Consider the following 15,160-nt stretch of genomic DNA (forward strand, 5'->3'; position numbering starts at 1 on the left):
CAATACATACTTCCAATATTTTTATTTAACAGTAAATATATATACATACAAATTGTACATTTTAAAATTCACATCACAAGACCTAGCTAAAGCACACGGTCATTAGGTCTACTTGAATACTATCTAGGCATTTAATAAACGATTCACATAAATATTTAATTCACAACCAAAATGTTGCATTTACCTTTTGTTAAACATGGAATAAATGCATTAAAAATGTCTATTTTAATAAACCATTGGAAATTTATTGTTCTTTTGTAAATGCTTGACAATAGACCAAAAAGATTTATCTATATTAATTCACCTCATTATTAATCACTGTCATTCAAATACTTCTGGTACACGTCAGATACACAATACAAAAAAATATTTCATATGAGGGCACTTGTCTCTCTGATATAAGACACTGCAATCTCATTGAGGTAAAAGGCATGCACAAATTAGATTGAGTTAACAAAGTATAGAATAGGAACCATAAAAATGTATCAATAAATATAAATTTGTTTTGAGCAGTATTTGGTAACTGTAATATCACTTATTTCATACAACTTCTATTAATGTAAAGCAACATTTTGCTGTGAATTCTGCTAATCACAGGATCCATCCAGCCAGCCGTCCTTCCATCGCTCATGTACTTTACTGCAGTCAAACTTGGGTTTGCCCAGCTTCACATTTACTTTATTGTGCCTCTCACAGAGCCACTTTGCCAGCTCTTCTCTTGATTTCGTTTTTGGTGGGTTTTTCTTGATACTGAAAATGTAACAGTCAATCAACATGAGAACAATATTATGGCCAAGAATAAATTAGTCAAAAGCAATAAGGCAGGTAGCTGTTCTTAGATTTTTGTATAGAGAATAAATTTGTTATTATTTGTATTCCTTAGATTTCTGTTATATTTCATATTGCTCAAGCAGTTAAAAGTCAAGTTAACAGTTCCTGAAACTTACTCCTCTTGGAAGTCAAGTGCACAGGGTTCGCACGGGTAGAACTGTGAGAAAATGTTGAAAAACTTTGTCATGTCATCTGCTTGTGACTTTGTTGGTTTCTCTGGGTAGTATGAGGCCATTGTATGCAAGAATCCCCAGGTTGATGTCCCCAACTCCTCTTTATCTAGTGGACATTCTTTGGCTTTTGTTGGTGGCTGAAAGTTTATAAGTTTATATATATAACATGTAGTAGTTGTAACATTTAGTAATAATGTTGTATTAAATTAAGGTTTATGCCTGATGAAATATTTATAGTAAATGTACTATTAATATTAAACAAGTTAATATGTTTATTCATTTTTAAAATAAATTAAGTAAGAAAAGATTATTCCTGTTAGAATTTTTATAAACTGAAATCTTTATTTATACCATAACATTCAGTCAAACGTTAATAATTCAAATTTAAATAAAAACATTAGTCCCATAATGATGTTCTAATTCTGTTATCAAAAGATTGTATAATACTTTTAGAACTTGCTAGAAGTTTCGGCTTACGAAATTAACTTACAGGAGCGGCTGGTTCTTCAGGTTTGCTTGACGGCGTAGCCTTGGACTTATTCTTTTTAGTCCAAGATTTAAAATCACTGCATGCTCTGCAAGGTTTATCCTCTTCTTCATTGTGGTGAGCAGGCATGATTAGATATTTACCGCATGAGCTCGTGCAATACTTGAATTAGTGATGCAATCTCTAAATAACTTTATAAAATTATTTCTGAACTACGTACGCAATTTGGTCCCCATTATGTGTTTGTATCTAGTTAATTTAAAGAGATCTTGTGCGAAATAATTTAAAAAAGATACCGCTTCCTCCGGAGAGCCTTATAAAACCGTGAAACTGACACTTGACAATAGCAATGACACAAGTGTGAAATGACAAAGCATGACATAAGAGACTTTGAGAAATGGCAATATCCTACTAATATTATAAATGCGAGTTTGTAAGGATGTGTGTGTGTGTTTGTTGCTCTTTCACGCAAAAACTTCTCAACCGGTAGCAATGAAATTTGGTACGTAGACAGCTGGACAACTGGAATAACATATAGGTAACTTTTTAACCCGATATTTCTACGGGATACGGACTTACGCGGGTGAGACCGCGGAGCGCAGCTAGTTAATGTATATGCCAGAACATTAAGTGAATTGTCAGGGTGCATTTACACATTAGTTTTACTTTTCCCTCGTGATTCGACGAGATATTAGTAAAGAAACAACTTTTGGCAGGCGAATAGCACTAATGTGGTAAGGTACAATTAAAGACATAGTCTTGAATATAACTTCTACCAGAGTTATGTATGTCTATTGTAAGACAGACTATTCTATATTTATTATACTATTTTATACTATTCTATATTATTCTATATTTATTAAGTAACATTTTAGTGAAGCGGGTAATTTAAATAGTTCCTTAAATTATGAGTCCCTGGATGACCGAGCTTTGCTTGGTATTTTTTTTTTGTTTTAACTTTAATTATTCGTCAAAAAATAGTATTATTATTCGCCAATAGATGTCAGGAAGAGTCATAATAAATTGGGACTACTCAAACCTATTTGTTAAAAAAGTAAGTTTAAGTGGATGAAACACGAATAAAACACGATCGATTTATCGCCCCCGATATACTAAATTTCATGAAAATCTCTGGAACCGATTCCGAGATTCCTTTTATATACATATACAAAAATTGCTCGTTTAAAGATATGATGAGATATTAGTGTGAATTATGATTTACTACCTGTGCCACGCAGCTCCACCCTTAGAATGTGGTAGTCCAGCACGCTTCGGCACGAATTGGGCCAGCTCGCACCGGGGAAGTACCACACCCCCACAGAAGACCGGCGTGAAATAGCATTCTGCTGTGTTTCGTTCGGTGAGTGGGGGAGCCGGAGGCCCATATCCTTTTCCTTCCCCTCCCCAGTCCTTTCCTTTATTCCTCTTGCCAATCCTTTCTTAATCCCTTTCCAAAAAGTCGGCAATCCATGTGTAGAGGCGTAAGGTCTGCAATGGACCTTATGTATGTTAATATACCTTATACCTCTCCAAATGTTCATGGGCGGTGGTAGCGCTTACCATCAGGCGTCCCACCAGCTCCATTGCCGACTGTAACATAAAAAAAAACCCACAGATGATACCGCAGGCAAAAGCAAATGTTTCTTTTGCAATAAATGTTTAGATTGAACTCATAAAAATGATCAATATATGTATAAGTTATTCATATTTTAAATATAGATATTAACGTATGCAAATAAAACACACAACATGTAAACAATATAGTTAATTTATTTGTAAGCATATTGATTTAAGCTTATTTGACTAGGTCATTAAAATCATTATAAATTTGTCCATCTTTTATAATGTCTCTAAGTTTTCACAGGCTGCTACAATTTCTGAAACAAAAAGAAAACGTTACGTTATACTATATATTTGTAATGTAAATATTTCCAGGAAAATAATATAAATTAAGAAAAGATTCAATTTTGTGACAAGTGTTTAAAAGGTGTGTGTGGCTAGTAGTTTTCTAAGTGCATTTCATAGTACAGCGGCTACTACTAAGTACCAGTCCTTCCGTGGCCACTATGAAGAGTTCTTTCATTGGCTCAGTGTGCCAGTTGGCCATAATGCTTCACACTTACTGTCTATAAATTCGGCAGTTAGAATATGGAGTCTAGCAGCTGGGTGGGATGCCGTATCACTACCTCCTGCCTATAATTACCGCGTAGCAGCCGAATGCGGTATATTCACAATACAAGCTGGCTTGTTGCTGATTGCTATCCATTGCGCCGCATATTCCCTATCAACCAGCATTGGTTGCTGCTCACTGACACATAACAACCCGTGGCTACTCGCTAAGGTGCTCATCCACCACTATCCACTCCTTAGTATACTCACTATACTGGACACAAATATCACACCACGCTTCCCACTCTCCACAACACGCATCGTGAGGCACACTTCCTTACACAATGCTCAGGTGGCCTACCCTGAACTTAGAGTGGGAGTAATTCTAGTGTGGGAAAGTGGTCCCCCTGGGCGACCCAGGTGGGCTACCCTCCCCCCCCAGGCAGGCAGGCACAGAGGTGCACTCACTGTCGGCGAGCGCGGCGGCGGCGGCGGCGGCGGGCGAGCGCGGCAGGCGCGCGGCGAAGTCGTCCCCGCGGTCGCAGGCGCGCGCCAGCTGCGGCTCGAGCGGCAGCGCGCCCAGCAGCGGCGCGCGCAGCGCCGCGCACATCTGCGCCGCGCCGCCCGTCGTCGCCGGGAATATCTCGCTGCGGCTCTGTGGACATCGCCAGCTCACTCGTATGATTGTCATTTTGCGAGGGAGGACATCAAATACTTTATATCTGGAAAATCCCACGAAAACTGCGGAGGTAAAACCTTAAGACTGTATATCCCTCGACTGCGTGGGCGAAAAGCTAGTTAAATTATGTTAATGATTGGGAACACCACTTATACGACAAGAACGGATAAACGAATTTAAATGATTTTTGGTATGTTGAAATTGACTACACTTACATTAGAATTCCGATCGTTAAAAATTACGTCGCAAAGACTATATTTTCGATGTATCGTGTCCTAGTAATTACACACAGAAAGAACATCTACAAAATAAACTACAAAATATTTACGACCATTTATACAGCAACAAACTTTTTCTTTCAATTTAAAGGTTCAGCGTACGTGCGTCGCAACTTGTTATTTAATACGTACTCTCATATTATTAGACTTTTATTCCAACAATACAATAATTCCCAACACTAACAACGTAATCTTATTTATATCTGGTATATCGCTTTACATTTTGGTCCTTCGAACCGGATCAAACAAAGAAAAGAAGTTCCCCACTGATCATTGCCTACCAACCTCCTACTTCACTATACCTGACAGTTGGGACACACGAAGAGCGACATGTTCTCGATGACGCCCAGCAAGCGCACGCCCAGCTTGCTGCAGAACTGTATCTCCTTGCGGACGTCCAGCAGCGCCAGCTCCTGCGGCGTCGTCACCACCACCGCGCCGCTCAGCCCGGCCGCGCTCAGGTACTGCACGGACGACAGGTGCTCGTCCGATGTGCCTGCATTCAGAAGAATAATAATAATAAAACGATTATTGACAACAAAACCACACAGAAACAGAATACAAAGGAAATATCATCAAATAACGTAAAAAATTAACACTAAAGAACATTAGAATTAAAAATTTACCTAAAAAATAAATAATAGAGTATTTGCAGAAGCAATTGTTATCAAAAGGAGCTTCTCAAACAATAAGTGGTAGCTTGTAAATATATACTAATGCTGCGACTGCGGAAGAAACTCTGCGGAAAAAACTCTTCGGCACGAATTGGGCCAGCTCGCACCGGGAAAGTACCACACCCTCACAGAAAACCGGCGCGAAAAGCAGCATGCTGCTGTGTTTCGTGAGTTTCCCGAAGCCGAAGGCCCGTTTTATTTTCCTCAGCCTTCCCAGGTCATTCCTTCTTCCCAGTCATCAATCCTTTCCTTATTCATTACCCCTTAGAGCGGGCAACACATTCACAGAGACCCTACCTCAGCGAATGTTCATGAGTGGTGTTAGTGTCGCTTACTATCAGGCGAACCACCAGCTCAGTTGCCCGGTATGACACACAAACAAAAGTGACTTCACGCCTAAAACATTGGATAGATTTGGATGGAATTTTTTGCTACAGAGATAGTTTGACACAAGCCATAGTACAGTTTCTTAGTCCAAATTTCCATTAATTCTTTGACTACGCGGGCGATACACATTTTCTTGTAAATCGCACTAAGTATAAGAGTACCAAAAATAAGTTTGAAAGATTTATGACGGTTAACATTTTTGGAGACTCCTCCTCCTGGGGGCTCCTCTCGTCGTGGATATTTCTCTAGCACATAGTTTAAATGAAATCTGATTGCAACTACAAGCATGCAAGCTATAATTATGTAAATTCAAATTAATTATTGTGATCCGATAACGCTATCACTGCGTATTTCTATTCTAATATTCAATTTAAGTCACTCTGCGACTCATAAATAACAACGTTAACTATGCTTCATTTATTTTCTCATCAGAGTACATACCTACTTATATTGATACCATTCACAATTCATATAATACAGAAATCATTTGTTAAGTGCTTAAAAATACAATAAGAGAGATAGTAAAAGAGATGGAGTAATTACCTGGAGGTGTGTCAATCAACAAGTAGTCAAGGTCGCCCCAGTCCACTTCGCTTAGAAACTGCTTTATCATACCTGAAGGAAGGAAACGAATGCATGTGAACTTGTAACAAATTTTTGCTATGAAATGAAATTAATACTATTTTTAAAAACTTTATTCGTACATCAATATTAATACCGCGCCATTTTTAAACATTTCTTTAGATTTAAAAAGCAATATGAATCTATCCCTGATTTGTATCGATCGCGCTAAATCACATCAAAATGGTTCATAGTTTTAGCCTTGAAAGACACATGCGTACATACAGAGTTAATTTCGTATTTATAATATTAGTTAATATGAGTCTATTCGAGGTTTTCAAAGAATAAGGAAAACAAATAAATCGTCTCACGGTGAAAATTTCTCAATCGCACTGAATTTTATTTGTTATTAATATTAAAAACATAACAACATTAATGCGTGCCATGCATTTTAAATAAAAAATAATTTAATTATTAAGCTATCATTTAATTACGGCAAGTCTTACCATTCTTCTTAGGTCCTCGCCATATAACTGCATCATCCGGGCTGCCGAGAAGAAATCCGATCGACATAAGCGAGAGGTTGTCTTTAACGTACTAAAAATTTAAAATTTTTGCTTAATGTCTTTCACTATCGCATCCAAAAACCAAACAATCTTATATTTTACAATATGCATTTGAATTTACATATGTACCTAAGTAAAATAGTGGTTTCAGTGTATAAAGCATTCTCTCCAGGTATCACAATAATGTCGCTATGAGGTGGTCTAAGTAGCAGTATATCATTACTTTCGCATTACAGAGTACATTTATCGAAAGTATGTTTCACATACATTAAAAATGTATATGAGAAGGGGCGAAATAAGGAAGATCGAAACTCCACTAATGGCTCATTGAGATTTTATATAATACTAGCTGACCCGGCAAACGCTGTTCTGCCTTACTCTGATCATTTAGGGGTATGAAAAATATGTAGATGTTTCACGATTAGCACATTACCCAATATGCACACAAAATTTCATAAGAATCGGTGCAGCCATTTCAGAGGAGGTGGCAACTAAAATTGTGATACGGGAATTTTATATACAAGATTAGAAACCTAACTGTTTCAAGATTTTGATCTCTTCTCATCCTTATGCGGAAAGAGGAAAGAACCAAGTGAGGAAAAAAGAGGGAGTGAATATTATACGTAACGTAGTGTGAACCAGTTAATATTAATTTTTTTTTCAAACAAAAATATGTACACCACTTTATAACTGGTGATGTATGTAGGAACACTTACGACAGGCGACCACCCGGAACCAGAGTTGTGCACCTGCTCGCCGCGCACGCCCAGCACGCGCGGCTGGCTCGGCCCGCATATATCCGCGTCCAAAATACCCACCTACAGTAAACATTATAACAAACAATGTAACTGTTATGACTGGTTTCATAACTAATTAATTGGTTATAAATTGGTTATAAATTGGTTATAGCAATATTTTCACACGGTTTCTGTCACACAGTAATAACACTCAAAATAAACATGAATAGTTGAAGTCCTGAAAAATGAGTAAAGATCACATTGCATGCTTCATGTACCTAGGGGTATAAATGAAGGGCTCAATTATTTTTATACTTGGAAAGTGCATATTGACAGCCACACTGATCTGTCATTTGTGAAACAGCTATAACAGAAATTTTTATTTAGGATTTTTGGATAAGGAAGATATGTATCGTGTGCCTACCTAATTTGTTACATTTGTTATACATATATATATATATTGGCGAATTTTCGCATGGAAAACTATAAATTTACAATTGTTGCAAATAACAAATTGCGTATTAATATAAGTGTATGTTTTGTATCTTTTTATAGACATCATGTATCTGATATCAAGTAAGAATTTCGTCTCAACTAAAAAGCAATGCTACAACAAGCTACTTATACCAATCCCGCAAAGCCTGACCTATATAATAACAATAAATATGAAGTACCCAAGGTTGTACCAGGCGGTACCAAACGGAGCACGGAAGTTACAATTGCAAAATCTTTGCCGTGGAGCCTTCGGAATCGATACACGCGTCTCGGAATTCTCTATTTTATAAACATGTTCATTCCACCAAAAAGTTTATAAACTTGACGTCACGTAATTGCGCTCCAAATAAATTCTTTTTTTTTTTTCATAATCTGTGATGGAATTCGGAAATTCGCACGAGAGGAGATCGAGATATAACAGGGTAATTATTATAAGTGTATGATGCTGAGTATGATTTAGATAAGTACATATATCAAGTATTTAGTCGCTACTAGTTAGTTCTCATTAGTCATTACTAAGTGAGAACGTACTATATTTTAGTAACTACAAAAGATTATTATTTATCAGTTAAAACAGACGGCGAAATTTTATTACGATAGTAGTGAACGAAATGCGGTTACATAAAATTTACGGTCAGGTCATGGGGTCAATTTTATTATGACAAATAAACAAAAACAAAACATAATAGCAATACGAATTTAATAACGTCATTAATTAATCTACATTTTTACTTTAAAATTCAAAAACCAGACATATGATTGCTTTTTGTGTCTGTATTGTATAATATTGTTGTAATGGTGCTTAATGGTTTATATTTGTGTGATCACATAAATTTACCTTGAAAGTGCTTTAAAGATGTCTGTCTCTATATTTTTTGACAGCAAAATTTGTCATGTAGCCATAGATCAATAATAAAAAAAAAGAATTACACTATCAATGACATTTTATGTCAATATTGATATGTCTTCTCTTATCTGCTCTTATCTGGGTTCATAACTCCCATGAAAGTATTTATGTATACTTGAAACTAGAATAACTATATCCTATCTGTAATGGTAAAATGTTTTGTATCATGATGTACAAACATGAGTAATTGCATGTTAGAGGGTGCTTATAAAAGTTATCTTGCAAGCTTTTCAGATGTATTGTTTATGATATCATGTGACAGTCATTCCCAATACAATGTTTCATCACCTACTTTCATGTTAATTTCTTATCATAAAATTTAATCTGTTTGAAGAATAATAAATTATAGAAAAAAATTAAAATCCACGCAAAAGATACAGGTCCCTCAGGTTAAATCTCTCACAATTCTTTTTTTTCCTATTTTCTATAATATTCAGATATTCAAATATATGGCATTGAGATGAAAGATAGCAATTTGTACAATAAAGCATATTGTTACAGATTTATGTTTTCTGTAATAAGACCAACAATTAAATGAAAAAGAATATATAAATGGTTAAATATTCCATAATATATTCCATTATAATGTTATTACATTAAAATATATAAATAAACATTAAATAGCAATAATAATTAATGCAAATAGCATTTCAAACTTTAAATATAACAGAGACAGGCAGCAGTTATTTTGCATAAATAATATTTGTACATTCATTTAAATTTTCAATGACAACAGCATCAATTTGGGAAGGTTAACATGATTGCAACCATAAAAATTGGTCAAAGATATTTAGAGCAAATGTCATTTATATATATGTCAGTTTATTGTATTTACTAGATCAAAGAAAGAGGCAAAGCTTGATTGAATAAATCCTTACGGTAATGGTAACTAGAGTTCAATAAAGTATAAAATCTACTTAATTATATGATATACAAGGAATTATTTATTAGATACTTAAAATTCTCACAGTATATCAATAATAATTAATAATACATAAACAAAAATCGATTTTCAATACTTACGTTAATATCTGGGCTCCGTGCAGCTAAAGCATGTCCAAGGAGAGATGTAACTGTGCTCTTCCCAACACCACCCTTGCCAGACAGTATTAGAATCTTATGTTTTACATTGGATAATCTATTCTTGATTATCTCTATGGCAGGATCTGGGCCAGATGGGATACCTGAATAATAAATAATGTGATGTAATACATGGTGTGTGAGAAGAATATATGATAGAAATGGTTATATTGGTATATACAACTCCATCACTATTTATAATCATGAGTCATCCTTCAATTGAAAAATTACACCATGCTTTTTTATGGATAAAAATAGTCATCATCACTTACGTCCCTTAATAAAATGGATACACAAAACACACAAATTTTATTCATTGAACTTATTAATTTTTAAGAAATATTTTTTTTTTCCTTCTCAAATCTTTGTTTTGAAAATAAAGTAAACAAGATGACTTTTTGTGTAATGGTTGACCTATATATATTTACCTACGTATAAGAAATTACGCTTTAAACAAGATTTTCAAAGTAAAAACAAGGGTTACCTGAAGCGCAAATATTCTGATTTGGACATCCTGCGCAAGCCGAGGCTTTGCCTGCATCCTCGCTCTGAGTTCCAGGGCAATCTATAATTCGAATTTGAACACTGCTGATAGTCATAAACCTTATTAGAATTCAAATAATGTCTATACAAGAACTTGCGACTTACGATTCGGTGCATTTTCTGGAACGTTGCTCATTGTTATGTTGTATCACACCATAACAAAGAAATTAAAAGTTCGATATAATCGAGATTATGAATATCATAAGAAAAATGTTTGTACCAAGAGTTATCTTCAAATTATTCGAATTGATGAAAGAAACCTCTAGGTAGGAAACTTGATTAATAATTATGAATTTGTCAAAACTCAAATGGCAATTGACATTTACAATGTCAGAAATCAGATTGTCAATTCAGTAAAATGTCATAATAAAAGCAGAAGTTACATATTTAACATTTGTGCTCACCTAGCTGAGGTATTAGGTACCTACTAGGCCAACGCAAATATTTAAAAAAAGACTATAATAATAAAAAGTTCATAACATACTAATGGCTGAAGATATTCAATTAAATAGCGAATTCTTTGGCATTATCATAAAAATGAAATTGTTTCATATGATCAGCCAACACAAAATCAATCAGTTTTATACTAGATACACAATCCTATACAAAAAGAATCTTAAAATTTTACAAATATGTGATTGTCAACGTTTTACTTAAATGAAACAAAAGTTTAAAGCGAACTCAAGCTCAATGGCATGAATTTAATGTTTATTCACAAAACGTACTAAAATTGAGAGTTTAAGCCAGTCTTAGCCAGCTGGTATATATACCAAAATAAATTCAACTTCATCTCATGGTTCTTAGATCTTACAAGCATGAAGTCCATCTAGGTGAGACTTTTGGTGGACTTTTTGTCCGTCATTGTGTATTATTAATGATTGAAGGTTATCTAATATTTTTTGAACTCCTTGAAGGTTTTTGAGGTCACAAATTAACATTCTAGAATTTATGGCTGACAAAGATGCATGACACGAAATTCAAATTAGAATTTTTGTAGTCATAAGTTTATTTTTATATATTTTATTTTACATGTGACCGTTATTTTAAATTGTTTCCGGTAGATAAAATAAAATATCCATAATGGCTAAGGAAGTAACAATGTGCACGGTAAATTTATTATTCGAACCTTCTTTGGTATTGTGTTTTAGAACTTTGCAATGTTCATAATTGCTTATGAATAATTTCAATATTTTTTTACAGCAATTACAGCAATGGAGCCCCGTAAAAGATACAGCTGGTGCTCCAAGTGTGCCTCCCCAAGTAGGCTACTGTTTCCACTCACCCAAAAAACATCCATGGAGACCTATAATGGGCTATGAAGAAATCGAAGTTACCCCTATGTATGATCATAAAATAATATTTGAATTGACTTTACAAATTTCGTTGATACGTTATACATAGAAATGGATGACAATGCATACGCTCTGCTTGTAGATTATTTTGTAAACATCAAGTTTAGAACATACTGCAATGCTGCTGGCGTTGTAATAATATAGTAGAAATCGTAAATGACACCGTCGCTATAGGTACTGCAGAGTATTTTCACAAATCGATCAAGGATAATTAGTTTTGATAAAAAACTATCCCGATTAATTTTTTAATGAATACAGAATATCTATTGTTTTTTTTTTGGATAAATGATTACGACGTAGACCAGCATCACAGAATAATAAATACAACCGGTGTCTACGATTTTTCCTATGCTTTATTGTTATTTATTTTTACTACGATATTTTTACGATGAGATACATATCGTGCGTTTTTAAAATGGTAAAGACGGTTTCACACGTGTAGTAAAATGCAGGCGTTTAATCGCAGTGCGTGCTAATCAAAATGCGAAAAAGTAAAAACTGCTCGTTCATATCGAAATTACAGAACAATGTTTCATGAAATTGCAAGCGAATTTTTATTTAGAAAGTCAGTTTCTAAATAAATTCGAAATATGACAGCACAATTCGTTAACGACATTTTGTCTATGGTAAGGCCATCCCAGCCAATAACCAACACCATGGTGGACCCGTGCTACACGCCAGCCGGCATGGCTGCTGAGCCGCTCCGCTTTCCGAACCTCGTGACTGGTTTCGACCGGAGCCCCGAGCACGCCGCCCGCGCCGCACTCTACACGCGATACACGCAGTATGAATGGAACCAGAATAGTATAAAGAACTATAATGAGTCGGACGCGAAGAGGAACTTTTCGGAGCGCGTCCGGAATGATATTATGAGAATGTTGAGGTGGGTTATTTTAAATGTTTTATTTTTGACATGGTCAAGGTGTCAGAAAATCGAAAGGTATTCGAAAAAAATCATTTTCGAAGCTTCTATATTTCATGATATTCAAAAAAATAGTTAAAACAAGACAATATTGGTTTAAAGCCAAAGCACAATGTTTGATCATTTCCTTGCTCAGAAAAGAATTTAACAACTTACTACAGAAATACATGTGAAATGCATCTACCACTATTATACCATATAATATACAACAGGACACGTAAATTTACTTTAATTTGAAATCGCAGAGAGACTGATGAAATCGGAACTCAGGGTCAGCGCGACTCTGGCAGAAGAATCGGTGAGCGGATCACTGACACCACTTTCTGGAGGAATGAGGTGAAATGTGAATTAAATAATCGCTCTGATTGCGCTGGTGCGCTGAAAATATTTTTTAATTGTTGAAGAGTTAAGGGAGAAGTTACTGCGAACTTCTTATAGATTTTGTGTAGATCTTTTTCAATATCTAGTATTCTCAATTCATCATATGTACATAAGACAGTATTCTTGAGTTCTACACGATATATTTTCTAATCATACCAATCATGTAAATCATCCTGAAGCTTTTTTTACGCAAATACTCCAGGTCAAATAATACAGACTACTAAAATAATCGTTGTACCTACTATAATCGCAGACAAGTAACGGTGTGTATATTATTAAAATTGCGAAAGGTGTCAATCGAAATGGAGCGACTGGTGGGAACTTGCGAGAAGCTGAACGACACCCGGCGGCAGCTGGAGCGCGCCGTGGCTGGCATCGAGGGGCCGCTGCACATCGTGCAGGAGTGCCTCTACCATCGCGAAAAGAGACAGGGTGCCACTGCCTTGCCTATATTTGCTTGAAATTTTTTATTTACGAACTGCTAATCGTTAGACTTTAACGTGGCAAGTAACAGGAACAATAATTTTTAATGATATGGCTTTAAATTGTGTTAGAAGAGTTGTGTGTTGAGTGTGTAAATTGTGTATTGTGAGAAGGGTTATATGTGATGATCGCATTTGTAAATGTAATTTTTATGGGTGAGAAGGAGTGGTTGAATACTTTTCGGAGGCTTTTTTTTCAGGTGTACGTACGTGTACATATTGCTTGGCATGCTTTATGGTTTATCATTTATGTTTAATAACGAATATTTTATTTGTGTCTTATTGTTTTTTTTAGGGTATATCAAATAGAAGTATGTATGATACTCTATATAGAATGAGACATAAAAATTGAAACACCCAACTCGATCATATATAATTCTTCTGATTATAGGTTTACTATGCTTTAAATGCTATTAATTTTTCCTGTTTATTCACTGTTTTTTATATTTTGTGATGTACTGATTACTATACCAATAGAAACTATACTTTTCTAGGGCTCGAGCAAGTACACGATGCTGTGGAGCAATCTCTTCTTAAAGAAGTGGCCATACTCCGCGAATGCCAGGATAAATTCCGCAACATGCTTGAAAAGGTAAATAATTTAAAATAAGAAGGTAAATAATTTAATAAAGGCAATATATTTCATTTTTTATGACAGAGCGGGTAACCGAGCTGATGGTTTAATCGGGTCATTACAATATTTTCGATTTTGATATATTGTCAAGAGATACAAATTTATGAAATGCAATTATACATTAATGTTCCAGTGTTAATTTTTAGTGTTGTAGCATTGAATTGCTATATATATGAGAAATTATGAAAGAATAGAAAAATTTGTTAATAAGGCGGGATTTGAAACCGCGTCTCGTTGCCAAACCGTAGCAACGACTAGCCTCTCGGCCACCCGTGATCATTTATAAAGCATTTCAATGCTACAAAACAAAAAATTAATATTAATGTTCCATCCATTGTACAATTTTGGTTACTCTTAATTTGTCTACGTAGGTTCGTCAACAATCCAAGAATTGTCGCGCCACTCAGAACGAGCTTGAGACAGATATGCGAAATAAAGAGTACGCTCTGGGCATCGACTCTATGTGCCATCAACTGAACAACTTCTCTAAGGTACGATTCTGCTTTGATTTCCTTGCTTTGAAATATATATGTGTAAGTATCTGTTATAATTAAAATGATAGCGATAATGGTTCATTTCGCTCGCTATAGACGCGACAGAATGCCTTGATTTAGTTTAAGAAACAGATGGTAATTTGCAAAGAGTACTACATTATGAAAATACACAAGTTGACCTTAAGTTAAATTCTTGTGCTGGTGGTAGCGAATGTATATTTTATTGCAACATAGGTCAATGATTTAGATCCGGCTTGAAGGACCAAAATATGGATGTAGGGCTACGTTGCTAGTATTGAAAGGGTTGATGTTGGAACGTCAATGAAAGGCGGGCTTCAACGACAGACTGGTTTATTCAACAGAAACAGATTTACCCTCAACTATACTA

General features: G+C 35.2%; 3 protein-coding genes across 3 annotated transcripts in view; 1 reads left to right on the forward strand and 2 right to left on the reverse strand.

Moving 5' to 3' along the window:
• Positions 1-7: 7 nt before the first annotated feature.
• On the reverse strand, positions 8-1,836 carry LOC119840810 (FAD-linked sulfhydryl oxidase ALR). The gene is made up of 3 exons (XM_038367566.1): positions 1,495-1,836; positions 948-1,141; positions 8-750 (listed from the first exon to the last, which is right to left on the reverse strand). Exons 1-3 carry the CDS (start codon positions 1,618-1,620, stop codon positions 588-590), a joined length of 483 nt encoding a protein of 160 aa, XP_038223494.1. The 5' UTR covers positions 1,621-1,836; the 3' UTR covers positions 8-587.
• Positions 1,837-3,243: 1,407 nt separating this feature from the next.
• On the reverse strand, positions 3,244-10,787 carry LOC119828259 (cytosolic Fe-S cluster assembly factor NUBP1 homolog). The gene is made up of 9 exons (XM_038350368.1): positions 10,613-10,787; positions 10,449-10,529; positions 9,908-10,068; positions 7,462-7,563; positions 6,686-6,776; positions 6,162-6,233; positions 4,860-5,053; positions 4,069-4,255; positions 3,244-3,368 (listed from the first exon to the last, which is right to left on the reverse strand). The coding sequence occupies exons 1-9, from the start codon at positions 10,641-10,643 to the stop codon at positions 3,331-3,333; spliced, it is 957 nt and encodes a 318-aa protein (XP_038206296.1). The 5' UTR covers positions 10,644-10,787; the 3' UTR covers positions 3,244-3,330.
• LOC119828258 (tektin-3-like) overlaps positions 8,055-15,160 on the forward strand; it is an 11,226-nt gene continuing 4,120 nt past the window's right edge. The window contains exons 1-7 of the mRNA XM_038350366.1: positions 8,055-8,399; positions 11,708-11,847; positions 12,491-12,742; positions 13,027-13,117; positions 13,453-13,594; positions 14,139-14,236; positions 14,650-14,769. Of these exons, the coding sequence (XP_038206294.1) occupies positions 8,355-8,399; positions 11,708-11,847; positions 12,491-12,742; positions 13,027-13,117; positions 13,453-13,594; positions 14,139-14,236; positions 14,650-14,769 (888 nt within the window). The 5' untranslated portion in view covers positions 8,055-8,354. The remainder of the gene's footprint in view (positions 8,400-11,707; positions 11,848-12,490; positions 12,743-13,026; positions 13,118-13,452; positions 13,595-14,138; positions 14,237-14,649; positions 14,770-15,160) is intronic.

Source organism: Zerene cesonia, chromosome 7 (assembly GCF_012273895.1).
Source record: "Zerene cesonia ecotype Mississippi chromosome 7, Zerene_cesonia_1.1, whole genome shotgun sequence".
Taxonomy (NCBI): Eukaryota; Metazoa; Arthropoda; class Insecta; order Lepidoptera; family Pieridae; genus Zerene; species Zerene cesonia.